General features: G+C 47.4%; 1 protein-coding gene across 5 annotated transcripts in view; it reads right to left on the bottom strand.

The window, feature by feature from the left end:
* The window catches only part of FAM193A (family with sequence similarity 193 member A), a 187801-nt gene that overhangs the window by 19587 nt on the left and 150945 nt on the right, over positions 1-17269 (bottom strand). For 4 of the 5 annotated variants that reach the window (XM_055245846.2, XM_055245845.2, XM_055245844.2 and 1 more), the window contains 6 exons: positions 16438-16636; positions 15172-15444; positions 12250-12538; positions 11000-11183; positions 9243-9473; positions 5289-6153 (listed from right to left, as the gene is read on the bottom strand). In XM_055245846.2, the coding sequence (XP_055101821.1) occupies positions 5289-6153; positions 9243-9473; positions 11000-11183; positions 12250-12538; positions 15172-15444; positions 16438-16636 (2041 nt within the window). Of the gene's footprint in view, positions 1-688; positions 2260-5288; positions 6154-9242; positions 9474-10999; positions 11184-12249; positions 12539-15171; positions 15445-16437; positions 16637-17269 lie in introns of those variants that run through there. The other variant, XM_063619653.1, reaches the window with a different exon arrangement.

Genomic DNA, 17269 nt, shown 5'->3' with positions numbered 1-17269 from the left:
CACCACACAGAAGAAAAATTTCCAAACATATTAGGGATATAAATGAAAAAAAAATCAAACTACACAAATACTGGAAGGCAGCATGGGTGTGTTCCTCTTTAATCACAATGCTAGTGTAAACTTTCTAACAATTATTCAAAAGCCAGAGGCAATAAAAAATCAAAAAGCTGACCGCATAAAAGGAAGAACATTTCCACCTGACTGAAGAGCACACACAGAGTCAAAAGACAACTTATGAACTGGGAGAGAATGTCTGCAGCATACTGCATGGGTAAAAGGCTAATGTCCCTACCATATAAAAAATTCTTGGCCGGGTGCGGTGGCTCATGCCTGTAATCCCAGCACTTTGGGAGGCCAAGACGGGCGGATTGCGAGGTCAGGAGATCAAGATCATCCTGGCTAACACGGTGAAACCCCATCTCTACTAAAGACACAAAAAATTAGCCGGGCATCATGGCGGGCGCCTGTAATCCCAGCTACTCAGGAGGTTGAAGCAGGAGAATAGCGTGACCCCGGGAGGTGGAGCTTGCAGTGAGCCGAGATCGCACCACTGCACTCCAGCCTGGGCGACAGAGCAAGATTCCGTCTCAAAAAAAAAAAAAAAAAAATTTTTTTTTTAAATACAAAAGGGAAAAGACCAAAAACCTAGTAAGAAATGAGAAATAGGTATGAACAGAAAATTCATACACACAAAAAGAAATAGCCCTTAATAATATATTGATCTCATTGTAATTAGAGAAAAATGCAAATGAAAACTACACTGAGGGCTTACTGTAGCTAATGGATTGGCAAAAGTTAAAAAGCCTGACAACATACTCTGTAAGCAAGGCTGTGGCCAAACAGGCACTCAGATGCTGCTGGTGGGTGGGCTGACTGGAGGGTTTGGAGAACTTGGACATAGCTAGCAAAAAAACTATGAAAGCACTTACCTTTTTAAACATTTTTATTTTTATGTTTTTTTGAGATAGGGTCTTGCTCTGTTGCCCACACTGGAATGCAGTGGCGTGATCTTGAATCACTGCAACTTCCGCCTCCCAGGCTCAGATGATCCTCCTGCATCAGTGTCTCCAGTAGCTGAGACTACAGGTGAGTGGCACCACACCCAGCTAATTTTTGTATTTTTAGTAGAGACGGGGGTTCCACATGTTGGCCAGGCTGGCCTCGAACTTCTGACCTCAAGTGATCTGTCTGCCTTGGCCTCTCAAAATGCTGGGATGATGGATGTGAGCCACCATGCCCAGCCTTAATTTTTTTTTTTTTTTTTTTGAGATGGAGTCTCACTCTGTTGAGTGCAGTGGTGTGATCTCGGCTCACTGTTAACCTCCACCTCTCCAGTTCAAGCGATTATCCTGCCTCAACCTCCCGAGTAGCTGGGATTATAGGCGCGCGCCACCACGCCCAACTAATTTTTGTATTTTTAGTAGAGACGAGGTTTCATGTTGGCCAGCATAGTCTCGATCTCCTGACCTCGTGATCCGCCTGCCTCGGCCTCCCAACATGTTGGGATAATAGGCGTGAGCCACTGTGCCCGGCTGCTTTAAATTTTAAGAGACAGGGTCTCACTCTGTCACCCAGGCTGGAGTGCAGTGGTGCAATCATGACTCACTGCAGCCTCAAACTCCTGGGCTCGAGCGATTCTCCTGCCTCAGCCTCCCAAGTAGCTGGGAATACAGGCGTGCAGCACTACGCCCAGATATGTGTCTTTTTTTTTTTTTTTTTTTTTTAAGTAGAGATGGGGTCTTGCTACATTGCCCAGGCTGGTCTTAAGTTCCTGGCCTCAGGTAATCCTCCTGCCTTGGCTTCCCAAAGTGTTGGGATTACAGGCGTGAGCCACCACACCGGGAACACACTTACCTTTTGACCCAGCCCTCTCCCTTCTGGGAAAGTGCTCCAAGGAAACACCTCCAAACAATATGGAAATACATACGCACACAAGTACTCACTGTAACACTGGGTGTAATGATTAAAACAAAGCATTGAGGCCAGGCACGGTGGCTCACACCTGTAATCCCAGCACTTTGGGAGGCCAAGGTGGGCAGATCACTTGAGGTCAGGAGTTCAAGGCCAGTCTGGCCAACATGGTGAAACCTCATCTCTATTAAAAATACAAAAATTAGCCGGGTATGGTGGCACATGCCTGTAATTTCAGCTACTTGGGAGGCTGCGGTGGGAGAACTGCTTCAACCTGGGGGGTGGATGATGCAGTGAGCCGAGACTGCGCCACTGTACTCCAGCCTAGATGACAGAGTGAGACTCCACCTTAAAACAGAAACAAAAACAAAAAACCAAAGCATTAGAAATAACCTAAATGCTCGCACAAAGAAGAGTGACTGAAGAAATCATAGTACACTTTAAATGGAGTACCGTGTAGCTGTAGAAAGAATGAGGACTATCTCTATGAACTGATGTGCTGTGATTCCCAGAATATATTAAGTAGAAAAAACCCAAAAGTCACTATTATATCTATAATATAGTACCTCTTATGTAAAAAAGAAAAGCAAATAAGAAACTGATTAGTTACCTACAGGGAGTGGGTGGGAACAGATTAAAAAAAAAGAGGAATTGGGTAGGGGAGAAAACGAAATGGAACACAAATGGAAAAATGCAATCAGATGTGTTTTAAATGAGTAACATAATTGTACTAAAGGTGAAAAGAACTAATTTAAGTCATTTGTAAATTCAGTGTTATCACCACACCCTGAGGCTAAAGACAAAAAGAACTGAACAAATACCAAAAGCATGTCCGGAGTTTTCCATCGGGGTAAGGGCAGGCACTTCTGAACCCTTTACCTGTGTTGTAGGACTCAGAAAGTCAGTAAAGGCACCATGGATGATGAGGTCCAGGCTCTCACTGTCTAAGGAGTTACAAAGGTGGACGGGGAAGGGAGAACGCTCACTGTAGCACAGGAGTGGGGCTGGGATATCTGTGGGAACTCACGGCTTGTAACTAGCAATTAGTGTGTGTAGGTGGCAGGCGCTCGTGTGCACATGCTCACACCCCCACTCCTCCTGCTCTGCTGAGAGGGCCAAGAAGCAATGCCATATGGCAGTGTCCAGGTCTGGGTTTCTGAACACCACTGTTCAAGAAAGAGGAGGGCTCGGCCGGGCGCGGTGGCTCAAGCCTGTAATCCCAGCACTTTGGGAGGCCGAGGCGGGTGGATCACGAGGTCAGGAGATCGAGACCATCCTGGCTAACACGGTGAAACCCCGTCTCTACTAAAAAATACAAAAAAATTAGCCGGGCCTGTTGGTGGGCGCCTGTGGTCCCAGCTACTCGGGAGGCTGAGGCAGGAGAATGGCGTGAACCCAGGAGGTGGAGGTTGCGGTGAGCCAAGGTCGCGCCACCGCACTCCAGCCTGGGGGACAGAGAAAGACTCCGTCTCAAAAAAAAAAAAAAAAAAAAGAAAGAGGAGGGCTCCTTGGAGAAATGGCTGGTTCAGGGCTGGGAGAGAGAAGACACGAGATGAGCCCAGGGCATCGAACCATGACAGAAAGTATAAAATGCTTAAAGGCTGGTAGGGCCGCATCAAATGGTCTAAGGAAAAAGCCATTCTGAGGGGGCTCCCACTGACCGAATCTCAGACAATCAAAACAGCAACATAAAGAGCATTCATAAAAGATTCTAATCTATAGCATCAAGTAAAAATTCGTGGATCCATCCTGATATAACTAAATGAATGAAAAAAACACGTGGGGTTGGAAAGCTCTTCCTACAGTTGAATGGCAAGTAACAAATACAGAAAGAATACTACTAGAAAATTCACCATTTGGGCCAGGGGCGGTGGCTCACACCTGTAATCCCAGCACCTTGGGAAGCTGAGGCAGGCGGATCACCTGAGGTTGGAAGTTTGAGACCAGCCTGACCAACTCGGTGAAATCCCATCTCTACTACACAAAATTAGCCAGGTGTGGTGGTGCATGCCTGTAATCCCAGCTACTTGAGAGGCTGAGGCAGGAGAATCACTTGAACCCGGGAGGCGGAGGTTGTGGTGAGCTGAGATCGTGCCATTGCACTCCAGCCTGGGCAACAAGAGCGAAACTCCGTCTCAAAAAAAAAATCACCATATGACAAACAACACAGTAATAAACATTTCAGACAAGAATCATTAGTGGATGCTACAACTAGTTGGTGAATGTTCGATAAAAACAGGATACTCATTTCCCCATAAGACACTTACTAATTAGCAAAGGAGAATTACTAACTTGACCGTAGTGAAAATGGGCAGACCAGCTCAACCCAGGATCAGAGTTCCCATCCCCAGTGATGGGACAGACACCATCATCCACTTCCTGGTGGGATATACCAACAGGGACTGGTCACATCAATGGTGTTGCTGCCAAAAACATGGAATCTGAATCTGACTGGGAAGACATGGGGCATGCACCCTGACCAAGGGATACTCTAAAAAATAAATGGGCTGCACTCTTCAAAAAAGTCAAGGTCATGAAAAACAGAGAAACCAATCCAAAGGAAAGGAAATTAAAGAGATATGACATGGGATCCTGGATTGGATCCCATGTCAGGAGAAACAACAAGAGCTTTTTTTCTTTTTTTTGCTATGAAGGATGTTAAAGGGACAACTGGAGAAACATGAGTAAGGTCTACAATTAGAGAATAACATTGGATCAGTGTCAACTTCTTCATTTTGATCACTGTACAGTGGTTTTATAAGTGTCCTTTATCTTGAGGAAATACACACGGAAGTATTTTAGGTTAAAGGGGTATCATGTATGAAGTGACTCTCCTTCTGTCCAGAAAAATAAGAGAGAGAGGGAGAGAGAATGACGAAGCAAACATGAGAAATACTGATGTTGGGGAACTAAAGTTGGGGAACTGGAGGGGGTAGAAATCCTTTTTTTTTTTTTTTTTTGAGATGGAGTCTCTCTGTCACCCAGGCTGGAGTGCAATGGCACGATCTTGGCTCACTGCAATCTCCATCTCCTGGGTTCAAGCGATTCTCCTGCCTCAGCCTCCCTGAATAGCTGGGACTACAGGCGTGCCACCAAGCCCAGCTAATGTTTTTTGTTATTTTTAGTAGAGACAGGGTTTCACCATGTTGGTGAGGCTGGTCTCGAACTCTTGACCTCTGGTGATCTGCCCACCTTGGCCTCACAAAGTGCTGGGATTACAGGTGTGAGCCACCACGCCTGGCCCCTCTACGCTCTTTTCTACAGGAGGGAGGCCACATGGTGAGAGCGTGCCAAACCCAGTGTTTTCCCATACTAGCACATCACACATGGAAAACCAGGCATCACTCAGAAATACCTTCCCGCTATTCTGTATTTACCAATTGAATTGTTGACTCTGTCTCCTTTCTTCTTCTTATTTTTCTTGTTCTTGCCCTTTGGCTGAGGGGACTCTGCCAGCACCAGCTTGTTGTTCTGCTGATGCTCGCCGGGAGAGGTGGGCTCCATAGGGGTTGGGTTTGACTTTTCATCCTTGATGTGGTTCAGCTGCTTTTTGTTATTGTTATTACTGTTGACTTTTCTCTCCTCTCTTTTCTGCTCTGTGACGGACGTGAGGTCGACCACCTTAGCCTTTGACTCAGTCTGGGCCCGGGGCTTGGGCTGCCCCTCTGTGGCCTTGGGGGGCTCTGTGGGCCTCCTCGTTGGCTCGCTGCTGGCCTTGCTCGTCTGCCTCAGCTTCTGCTTGCCATTTCCCTCTTTATGGTGCTGCATGATGTCGAAGAAAAAAGAGAGTGGCTCATGCTGCTTTCCATTCACCTCCTTGGGGAGGAGAAATCTGGAGTCTCTGGTGTCGACGGGGTCTGCAGCATCCCCAGCAGCCCCTAGCCCTGGCCTGGGCTCTGAGTGGTTCATATGCCTGGACGGGGAGTGAGAAGAGGTTTCTGGTTCTTCAGTTTGCTCTAGTGAGCCATTGTGGATGTTTTCAGAGTTAGGGACAGACTCTGTTGCTGCCTGGAAATTTCTAGTGAGCATGTCCAACTTGGGGCAGTCTTTACTTGGCCTCTCCTTCTTCTTCTTTTTTACAGCTCTTAGCTTCTGAAGCTCCTGAAGCCGCTGAAATTCCTCCTTGAAACGATCCTCCTCTTCTTCCTCCTCCTCCTCCTCCTCCCGCCGCCTCTGCTCCTCCTGGAGGTGCAAGTGCTCCCGGGCCCTGGCCTCTGCTTCTAGGCGAGCTTTCTCCTCCAGCTGCCAATACAAGAAGAAGGCAATTTAAGACTACAGTGAGTGCTAAAAATTAAGTCATACAGAAAAACTAAGATAATTTAAAAAACGAATCACATATGGAATGTAAACGCTGAAGAGGCTGTAATAAATCAAAACTTAACACACACCCACCTCCAATTCTCTTACTCTACCGGATTGTTAAACTTCATCTATTTACTAAAGTATATGCTTACTTATTTGTGGGGGGGAGAGGGGGTGGTAGTTAACAAAAAATTCTCGATAGCCTTTGACCTGGTGCTAAACACAGTAACCAAAGACAAAGCAGCTGCAAAGCACACATCCAGGGAGTCAGCTATCCCCTCACAGGTGTGGCAGGGCATCATGCCGCCTGGCCGAGTGGACGATGTAACCAATACCACAGACTGCCCGGGCAGTACTGAGGCTGTACACGTGCCGCCAGAACTCTGGGCTAACCCACCTTTCCAGGCGAAGGCTAATGCATTCACCTGAACAGGGAATGTAAGAAATGTGCACCAGGCCGGTGCAGTGGCTCACACCTGTGATCCTAGGAGTTCAAGAGCAGCCTGGGCAACATGGCAAAACCTCATCTCTATAAAAAGTATCAAAATTAGCTGATGTGGTGGCGCACAACTGTGGTCCCAGCTATTTGGGAAGCTGAGGTGAGAATCGCTTGAAGCCAGGAGGTTGAGGCTGCAATGAGCTGTGATGGCACCACAAAAACAAATGTGTAGTGAAGAACTAGAAATTCCTTCTTCCCACCCTAGCAGATAAACAAAAGTGCCATATATTTTCACTAGTGTGACAGAGCAAATGACTCACTGTCCAACTTGATGGAAAATTAATTTTCATCCCAAGTAAAGACAGAATTTGAGTAGTGATGCATACATACTCCAGGGGCACAAATGGAAACTGCTCTTTGTGTTCAGAAAGCAGATGAGAGTCATCAGTGTTAGGAGCACGGCTCCACCCACCACCAACCTTTAGAAATGTTGGGGCTTACGAGAAACTCTGCTAAAAGCATTTCTCCTAGAGAAATAGAAAAGTACTCCTCAGGTGTAAATTAAATTATTTTTCACAATATTTTAAACAGGCAAATTGACTTGTCTTTTGAAAAACTTAAAAATTATGATAAAAATTTAACAATGGTATGTTATTAAAAATTTCATTTGACAATTCAAGTAAAAATTATTTAACATCCTTCTCCATGTGTATGTCAGGAGCAGCACCCAGCAGCCACCTTGTGGATGGGTCTTGCAGTCCAGTGTCTGGAGTGAGCTGTGGGGCTGCACTGCAGCAGAGGAGACACCAACTCCATCAGGACACTCGCTGGCGCACACTGGCCAGCTGGCGTCCTCTCGGAGCTGATCTAAATCCAGCATGTGCGCCTTGTCAATATATGGACAAATAACAAGCATGTGAGGGCAGGTGCCCTGGTTTCCAGCAGAACGGCTGCCCCAGCACAGGCCCCTGGTTTGGACCTGCTACGGGACAGAGTCCACAGGTCAACTATTGCTGTCCCTTCAACAACCAGCCAGCCAGTGAGCCTCAACACACATCTGTGAGCTGCTCTGTAAAATGGGTGCAGCGTAGAAAGCACCAGGAGGTGGTCCCTCGAGGTGGGACTGGGTGCTAGGCAGGGCCTATGACATCAGCCTATAAGGTTCAGCTGGGCCTCAAGTCTGGATCCAGACCACCTGCAAGGTCAGAGGGCAAGAGCCTGGGGTGGAGAGTACCCTGAAAACTCAGGAAGAGGTCCCAGAGGCCTCCAGTGAATCCCAATGGGAGGTCTCAGGGCCTTGGACCACCGTGGGGACCCCTGATGCTGGACACTCCTGAATGGAGGACACACTATGTTCTCCGCACTCCAGCAGTCTCTAGTCTTCTGGGGCACAGAACAAGGCTTCTCCCCCAAAGCCTCCCAATCAGGCCCAGTAGTCAGCCTAAATCTACTTTAGGACTGCGAGGTATGAGCAGAGCTCTTGAGGGTAGAACAATCCCAACAGCTAAGATACAAGTAGCAACACAGGACATCAGGCCCACCCTCTGGTCCACTGTGGGATCGTCCTCTTCCTCACCTCTTTGCCTGACCATGCCGCAGACAGAAACCTGGCCTCTTCCCAAGACAACTGTCCTACTGTCAGAACACCTGGAACCTACAAGTTCCCTCTGCATGCAGCCCACATCTGCTCACTGAGGTCTGGCTCTTGGAGCCTGACACTTTTAGGGAGCTGAAACCAGAAGGCTCTTTGGAACTGCTCCAGCATAGGGGCATTTAGAAAATCCTCTGAGAGAAAAGAATTGTCTTATTTATTTATTTATTTATTTATTTTTAAACAGTCTCACTCTGTCACCCAGGCTGGAGGGCAGTGGCATAATCTTGGCTCACTGCAACCTCCACCTCTGAGGTTCAAGTGATCCTCCCACCTGAGCCTCCTGAGTAGCTGGGACTACGGGCGTACACCACCATGCCTGGCAAATGTTTTTTGTATTTGACATTTGCTTTTTGTGACACACCATGCCCTCTGGTAAGGAGGGAACTGCTTGTGCCTTCCCATGAAGACTTATTTTCCTCCCCTCTAATCAATGCTATGTGCTGATCTTCATCTGGAACAGCAGTGGGACAAGAGGAGCATGGGGGACATGCTCACACCTGAGTCCAGAAGACTTCCCTGTGCCAAGTGCCCCGCCCCAGTCTCATATCAAAGACACTTTTTCACCCACAGGCCCCAAAGGCCCACCTGGGCCTTTCTTCTGTCATCTCTACAGTTGACGGCTCCTTTCTTGGAAAAGGTTCTCCAACAGATAAAGCTGGAGTGTCTGCTGCTGCCCTCATGATGGCCAGCACAGGAACAAACCCATTCTACAAAAGGGGAAGTAATTTCCCGAAAATACAAACAAAGTTAAGTTTTTTTACCGGTCTCCAGTTTAGGCTACCAGAGACAGGCTGGCTCTCAGAGCAAAGTTGTGGGCAAGTAAACACACATCAGAGCCCCGACCTGTGGCTCAACCCTGCCTGAAGACTGGCATAGCACGGCACCCTCAAATGCCCTCAGACCTGGCGCCTCCAGGTGCTGAGAACTGTCACTTGCCTTCCTTTGCTTATGCCTTGCTCGCTTCGCTGCACGCGTGCTGCTCACTGGTTTGGTTTCGGAGCTATTTATAAACTGCAACAAATCCTCCACCCTCCGATGGTCAACGACGCTTTCCCTTTCTGAGATCTGGTCCATTTTTTTAGGTTGCTCTTCTTTCCTCTTGGTCAGCCGTAAGCGAAGCTTTTCCCTCATTTCTGCATAATTTCTACTTGTTGGTGCAGCTGGAGGCTGAGAAAAACAACAAAGTTATGCTTAAGTTTTAAAAATTTTGAATATAATAAATTTCAGACCACATCTCCAAAAATAAACTGTTTTATTATTCAAGTAGTATATATTTGTTGTGAAAAATAAGGAAATACAACAACCAGAAGAAAAAAAGAAAAACCTATCAGCAAGTCACCCAAAACTGGCATTTTGATACCTACCCTCAAATTTTACATATTCATGAAAAACCTGGTAACGCATGTATAGCTATGCACATAAGTGGATTTTTTAAACTAAAAAGGAAACAATTACAAATCTTTATTTATTTACTTTTTTTTTTCTTTTTGAGATGGAGTCTCACTCTGTCACCCAGGCTGGAGTGCAGTGGCGCAATCTCGGCTCACTGCAAGCTCCGCCTCCCAGGTTCCCGCCATTCTCCTGCCTCAGACTCCCGAGTAGCTGGGACTACACGCGCCCGCCATCACGCCCAGCTAATTTTTTGTATTTTTAGTAGAGACAGGGTTTCACCGTGTTAGCCAGGATGGTCTGGATCTCCTGACCTCGTGATCCGCCCGCCTCGGCCTCCCAAAGTGCTGGGATTACAGGCGTGAGCCACCGCGCCCGGTCTATTTACTTATTTTTGAGACAGGGTCTTGCTCTGTCACCCAGGTTGGACTGCAGTGGTGCCATCATAGCTCACTGCAGCCTTGACCTCCTGGGCTCAAGCAGGGGTGTGCTGTCACACCCAGCTAATCTTCTTTATTTTTTGCAGAGACAGGGTCTCATGTGTCACCCAAGCTGGTCTTCAATTCCTGGGCTCAAGAGATCTTCCTCCCTTAGCCTCCCAAAGTGCTGGGATTACAGGCATAAGCCACTATGCTTGGCCTCTACTTGTTATTTAACATGGTGTGAATATCTTTTCATGTCAATAAATGTGTCTGTAGTATCTTTCCATCCATTTGTGGGTTTCTTTTTTGGTGCCAAAAAAAAAAAAAGCCCTGAATCCTACTGCCAAATTTCTTACTATAAAAACATGTGCACATTTTGGGAAATGCAAACAGCTAAAGCAGAAAAAGAACAACTATAAGCCCCTGCTATTCCTACCACCCATCCCTCTTAAACTGGAGTGATAATTGGTTGTATAAATTAAATCACAGCTCTGGAAAGATGGACAAGTATGTGTGTGTACCAACGCCCTCTGTATTCAAACAAGAGAAATCCAACTGCACACACACAACGCTGCTGTCGCTGGCTACAATGTTCCACCGTATGGATACACCATGGTTAACAACCTCCTACCAATGGGTATTCAGTAGGAATACTGCACCCCTGATTTACCAGTTACCTTAAAAACCACAAACACAAAGTAAAAATGAAGCAAAAAATCATTATGGCTAAATCTTTGAGCAAATATTTTTCTTTGTTTCTTTACGATGGATATACCCTAGAAGTGGAATATACCCCGAATTCAACCTAGTACAGAATTTTTGCAAAGGAGCCTGTGTGTTGCTCACTTCCCACATCATGATGCGCTGACCTCATGCACTCACCCCGCCGTGCCCAAAGAATTCGCAGTAGCAGCAGTCGCAGTACTTGCCCTCCTTCTGGTTGGTGGAGGTCGAGGTGCTGGAGCTGTGCTCAGAGCAGCTGTCCTCATCTGCACTCTCATCCCCATCATCCTGCTGTGGGTCGTAGACACCATTCTCGCAGCGGTGCCCTTCGCAGTCAGGGTCACTGCAAAACCGCATACAAGCTCATCAGCAAGTGGCCAGCCCCGGGAGGCAACGACTCACATTGTTGCGCATGACCACCCACTGTCCTGCCCATTTCACAGACAAGAGGCAGCGCAGAGGGTGCATAGCCCCAGGGTTCCTAGGGAGTCATACACAGGCAGCAAAGGGCTCACGTGGGAGGCATGGCATGTGCGCATGCATGCAGGCAGTCCCTCAAAGTGCTCACAGAGCGCCACTGAACAGGAACATGTAGTCTCTCCAATAACTCCTTCTGAGACTATCCATGCTACCACAGCTTCCATACTAAGGGGCTTCAAGAAGGGGTAGAGCTTCAAACAGGTGAGTTCAAAGGTAACAGAATTTGTCTTAAAAAGAAAGTCTGGCCAGGTGCAGTGGCTCACATCTGTACTCCCAGCACTCTGGGAGGCCGAGGAAGGTGGGGATCCTGAGGTCAAGAGTTCGAGATCAGCCTGGCCAACATGGTGAAACCCCATCTCTACTAAAAATACAAAAATTAGCCAGGCATGGTGGCGTATGCCTGTAGTCTCACTACTTGGGAGGCTGAGGCAGGAGAATCGCTTGAACCCAGGAGGTGGAGGTTGCAGTGAGCTGAGATTGTGCCACTGCACTTCAGCCTGGGAGACAGAGTCAGACTCTGTCTCAGAGAAAAAAAAAAAAAAAAAAACCACCTGTTGAGTGTTTGTTGTATTGTGTTTTTACTATACACATTTCATTCATTTTCTTCTGATTCCACCCTAGGTATAACAAATACAACTTATACAACAAGTAAAAAACAATGCACACCTCCGATGCTGTCAGTGTTTAGGCATAGTTGGCCCACCTATCCATGGCGGCCCACGGCCCCTGCTCTTCCCTCTGCAGAACTAGAGGCTGAGATGGGAGCCCCCTCTACCCATGGCCTCTGCTGGGGACATCCCTGCATTCCCTCAGCATTTCACTAGACTTTTCCACTGCATGGTCCCAGGGGAGTTTCTGTAGCTGTGTTAGTGCGGCGTAACACCCATTTTCCAAAGTGCTCCCACATCCCCAACCAGGACTTGGCTCACCTGCAGACACTTGGAGGGGCGCTAATGGAGCCGTCTGTGGCCGGGGGCAGGGGCGCAGGACAGAAACTCTTGCGTGTGTCCACAAACCCGGGAGTTGTGGTTGCTGTTTTGGGGAATGATGGTGCTGCAAGATTTGCAAGGTGAGGTGTGGAGGCAGGTGAGAGTGCAGCAGGTGACAGCGTGGCAGGCGAGAGCGCTGGGAGGGGGGCCAAGCCCGTGGGGCTGTTCCTCGGGGCAGCTGGGGCCGAGTGTCTGTGGTCCTCCTTGCTGATGCCATGAAACACATCACCTGCATTTAGAGAGGCAAGAGTCACTGCCAAGTTTTTGTTTCAAAAATGTTCAAACCTGTAGAAAATCTGAAAGAACACACAAAGAGTACCCATTCATCCTTCACCTTGCTTCATCATCACGACCTAATATTCTGTCATATTTATAAACTTTATTTCTTACATGCACACACACTTTTTGGCTGAACGTCTGCAAGTTGCACTTGCCTCTGAACACTTTGGCATGAACTCCTCAGAACATCGACAGTTTGTTTTTTTTTAAAAAAATTTCTTGGCCAGGCGTGGTGGCTCATGCCTGTAATCCCAGCACTTTGGGAGGCCGAGGCTGGTGGATCATGAGGTCAGGAGATCGAGACCAGCCTGACGAACACAGTGAAACTGCGTCTCTAATAGAAATACAAAAAATTAGCTGGGCGTGGTGGCACGTACCTGTAGTCCCAGCTACGGGAGAGGCTGATGCAGGAGGATCACAGATCGCACCGCTGCACTCCAGTAGCCTGGGCGACAGAGCAAGACTCCGTCTCAAGGAAAAAAAAAAAAAATTCACCTTTTTCTTTTTTAAGAGACAGGGTCTCACTATGTTGTCCAGGCTGGTCTTGAACCCCTGGAATCAAGCAATCCTCTCACCAGGGCCACCTAAAGTGCTGGGACTATAGGTGTAAGCCACTGTACCCAGCTTTTTACTTAAAAATTTCCTCCCTTCTCTCTCCTCTCTTTCTTTTCTTTCTTTCCCTCCCTCCCTCCCTCTCTCTTTTTTTTTTGACATTTTGCTGAATACCATGATCACCTCAATGGCATTTAACACTGACAGGATACTCTCATCTAAGGTACAACCCATATTCCATTTTCCAATTTCCTTCACATGTCCATTATAGCTTTCCCACCAACCCAGCCTCTTCCAACCCTTTTCTCTTTTCACAAGACTTAACATTTTTAATAGGCCACCTGTCTGCCAATTTGGATTTGTCTTGTCTTGGTAGATTTAGATAAAACGTTCTGGGCACAAATCCTGCAAATATTATGTTGGATCCTTCTGAGTTTGTGGCAACGGGATGCACCCAGTGTCTCTCTGTTTCATGGTGGTGTGCATGGCACTGTCTGCTAGGTTCCTCCAGAGTCTGGCACCCACCATTCCTTTGTAATATGTCAGTACCCAGTGATAGAGTTTGGTTGTGTCCCCACCCAAATCTCATCTTGAATTTTGTTCCCATAATCCCCCTGTGAGGTGGAAGGGACCCAGTGGAAATAACTGAAGCGTGGGAGAAGTTTCCCCATGCTGTTCTAGTGATAGTGAGTGAATTCTCACAAGAGCTGATGGTTTTATAAGGGGCTTCCCCCTTCGCTGGGTACTCATTCTCTCCCCTGTAAAGAGGTGACTTCCTCCATGATTGTAAGTTTCCTGAAGCCTCCCCAGCCATGTGGAACTGTGAGTCAATTACAACTCTTTCCTTTATAAATCATCCAGTCTTGGGTATTTCTTCATAGCAGTGTGAGAATGGATTAATACAGGCGCCCATCATCCCTCTGTAATCTGTCAGTCCCCTATGGATGCTGCTTCTGAACAGTAGAAGTACTCCATTCCCCAAACTGATATCCCTTGTTAACCTCCATGAATGCTGCATACTTGTGCCAGCTGTTACCCTGGGGGCACAGCATGCTGACTTGCCACTTCTATCCTTCTTACACATTTAGAGGAGGTGTGCTTTTAGAAGAAGGAGCTTCCCACCCTACTGCTCTGTTTGAGCATCCCAATCCCTATGGATTCTTGACTTTATTTGTATGCTATAGTCAAACTTCCTGTTTAACTTTTTTTTTTTTTTTGTAGAGACGGGGTCTCACTATGTTGCCCAGGCTAGCCTCAAACTCCCAGGCTTAAGCAACCCTCCCCTCTCAGCCTCCCAAAGTGCTGGGAGCTACCACACTCAGCCTCCTCATTCCATTTAATGCTCAATCTGTCCCAACTTTGGCTAGTGAGGCCTCTTCGAGCCAGCTACTGAGTTGCCATTGGTCTCTGATCACATTATTGCTTTCGGGCCCCCTAAGTGACAGCCAGGGGCTATACTCCAGGCTGGGTGACAGGCAGCCCTGTCAGCTCACATCTGCTCAGCATTTTCCTAAAGCAGCTTCTCAGAAATCTTGCCACATGCTCAGAAAGGAATGACCTCCTGGCCTGGCCACGGTGAAACCCCGTCTCTACCAAAAAATACAGAAATTAGCCGTGAGTGGTGGTGGGCAGCTGTAGTTCCAGCTACTTGGGAGGCTGAGGTGGGAGAATCGCTTGAACCCAAGAGGCGGAGGCTGTAGTGAGCTGAGATTGCACCGCTGCATTCCAGCCTGGGCAAACAAGAGTGAGACCCTATCTCAAAAAAAAAAAAAAAAAAAGCAATAACCTCTTCCTATCACAGAAAAACAGAAACAGAGACAAAAGCAAGACAGTGTAGCGAAGCCCCAGAGGAATCTAGCACAACAGCTACAATTCTAATCAAAGTCCTAGGGATCAGCTCTGTGTGTGTGAGCATTTTTGGGCAGTTAATTACACTTGGCTAGGCCAAGTAAAAGGCAGTTACAAAGATGAGAAGTCAGTAAGCCCAGCCTTCCTGCAGACCCCGAGGGCCAGTGAGCCTTCAAGCCTTACCTACTGAAGGAGGTCTCTTGGATGACACTCTGAACTGGCTGTTGCTGGACTGCACTGTGGTAGCTGTGCAGGACACAGAGGACGTGGCTGATGAGGTGGCCATGACAACTTTATTTGCTTCCATAAAAGCATCTTGGAAATTGTATAAACATTTCTTTTTTGCAGCATTCTTTTTCTCTTTACTATCCGAGACTGCAGGTGTTTCATTGCTAGATGGAGGTGGAAGGGCTTCCGGTCTTGTTTCTGAGAGTGTTGGCCCTAATATTTCACTCCCTTCAAAGAAGAACAGGAAAATTAAGGCTTCTGATAGCAATCATACTTAGCTAAACCCTAAAAGACATGCTGATGACTGAACACTTGATACTGGGGGTGCTACTGAAGTCAGGATCCCACTGGGATGATGCTAAGTCAACTAGCTTTTAATCTAAGAAAAAACTGTATTGAGCACCTACTATGTGCCAATTCCTGTGCTAGGTGCTTTCCAAAGTTATGTAAAGTCTTAAAACTACTTTCTGAGGTTGGTACTATTACTCCCATCCTAAGAAGATGAAGAAACTGAGGCTCAGAGAGGCCAAGCAACTTGCCCAAGGTCACACAGCTAGAAATCCTTCCTAAGCACAGATCAGGATGTCAAGTCTAGCCTGCTGTTCTGGCACATGCAGGGGCTGGGTGTGGGGCTGCCAGGAGCTCTGGCCACAGGAAGACAGAGATGAGGAGTAGGTACCAGCCCCTTTTCAGGTGCCCCTGACCCTGCGACTGAAGTAACAGCTGGGCCTCAGTGGCTGAGGCAGCTGGGGAGTAAGGAGCTAGTAAAGGGGAGAGATGCCACGTGGGGCCAATGCAGTAACCAGAGGAAGGAGTGTGAGTCACAGATTTAAGTCAACTGTGGCACTTTCTTCCTGCCCCTGTGCACCGGAGGGGCTGAGGTCTGGCTGTCACCACTGCTCGAGAATTGAAGGCCGGGCACCCAACCGTGGTCACAAGACCCTCAGCAGCGCTGAGGCCACGCCCATGTGGCTCACCGGGCTGACAGGCAGCCACGGAGCCAGAGTCTTGCTCTGCTCAGTCACACGGTGGGACTGACTGGTGGCAGATGCGAGAGGATGGAGTAGGATGACAGCCCCGAGGGGCCTCCCACTGGAGACAGAGATGGTGGAGCAGCAGCTGACTACAGCTGCGCCAGGGCTTCCACGGGAGACTACGGCAAAGATGTCAGTCTACTCAGGCTATTTTAAAACTTCAAGAAAGTTTTAACAAATTCCTTACCAGAAATTGTATCTGGCAAGAAAGTGCCAGGATTCCAGTTCTTATCATTCATCACTTCTGATCCCCAAAGACTTATAAATTTAGAACTATTCCACTCTGGAGTATTCCCAAAACAGCTCGGATAAATATGGTCTTGAAGAGATGCATTGAATACCTGATGCTTATTTGTGTGATTCTGAACAGGTGCTGGCGGTAAAGCCTACAAAAAAAAATTTTCTAATCACATATCAAAATTAATATTCTGTTTACCTAAGTAAGTAGTTAAACTACAGACAGACAATTCATTATGAACCTCATGGGATGTGCTCGCCATGAGCTGAGGCCCAGGGGGAGCATATCTCACAAAACACGGACTTCATTTATGAGACTGTAAACGACAGGTCAAATTTCAACCAGATGTAGATATGAAAAGCAACCGATGCCTTAAGGAGTATATCTGAACAAATTTTAGACAACTCAGTAACTTCTCACATTCCTACTGGGTCACATGTGAGTGTGTCATGTGCATCGTAAGATCTGTTTCTACGGCTTAATCTCAGCAAACATTTTCATGATCATCACTAATAAGTCAACTTTGGAATCACTGATGAAAATGGATAAAACCCTTACACTGACCTCTTATACCCAGGCAAGGTACAGCACAAATCTAATGAACTAGAGGAATTTGTATACTGTGCTCTAAAGACCAGGGCGTTCTCAAAGGAGCTGCCTCATTGGCAAGCCCTGCCCTGGGCCCTGTGGGGCAGACCATTGTTGAAGGCACCAAGGGAAGGTGATCAGGGTCTGGCCAGCTGGCTAGCCAACATTCATGCATTTATTGAGCCACTAGCCA

Source organism: Symphalangus syndactylus, chromosome 16, assembly GCF_028878055.3.
Source record: "Symphalangus syndactylus isolate Jambi chromosome 16, NHGRI_mSymSyn1-v2.1_pri, whole genome shotgun sequence".
NCBI classification, from domain to species: Eukaryota; Metazoa; Chordata; class Mammalia; order Primates; family Hylobatidae; genus Symphalangus; species Symphalangus syndactylus.
Note: the sequence above shows the minus strand (reverse complement) of the source record. Positions and strands in the feature narration are given on the sequence as shown.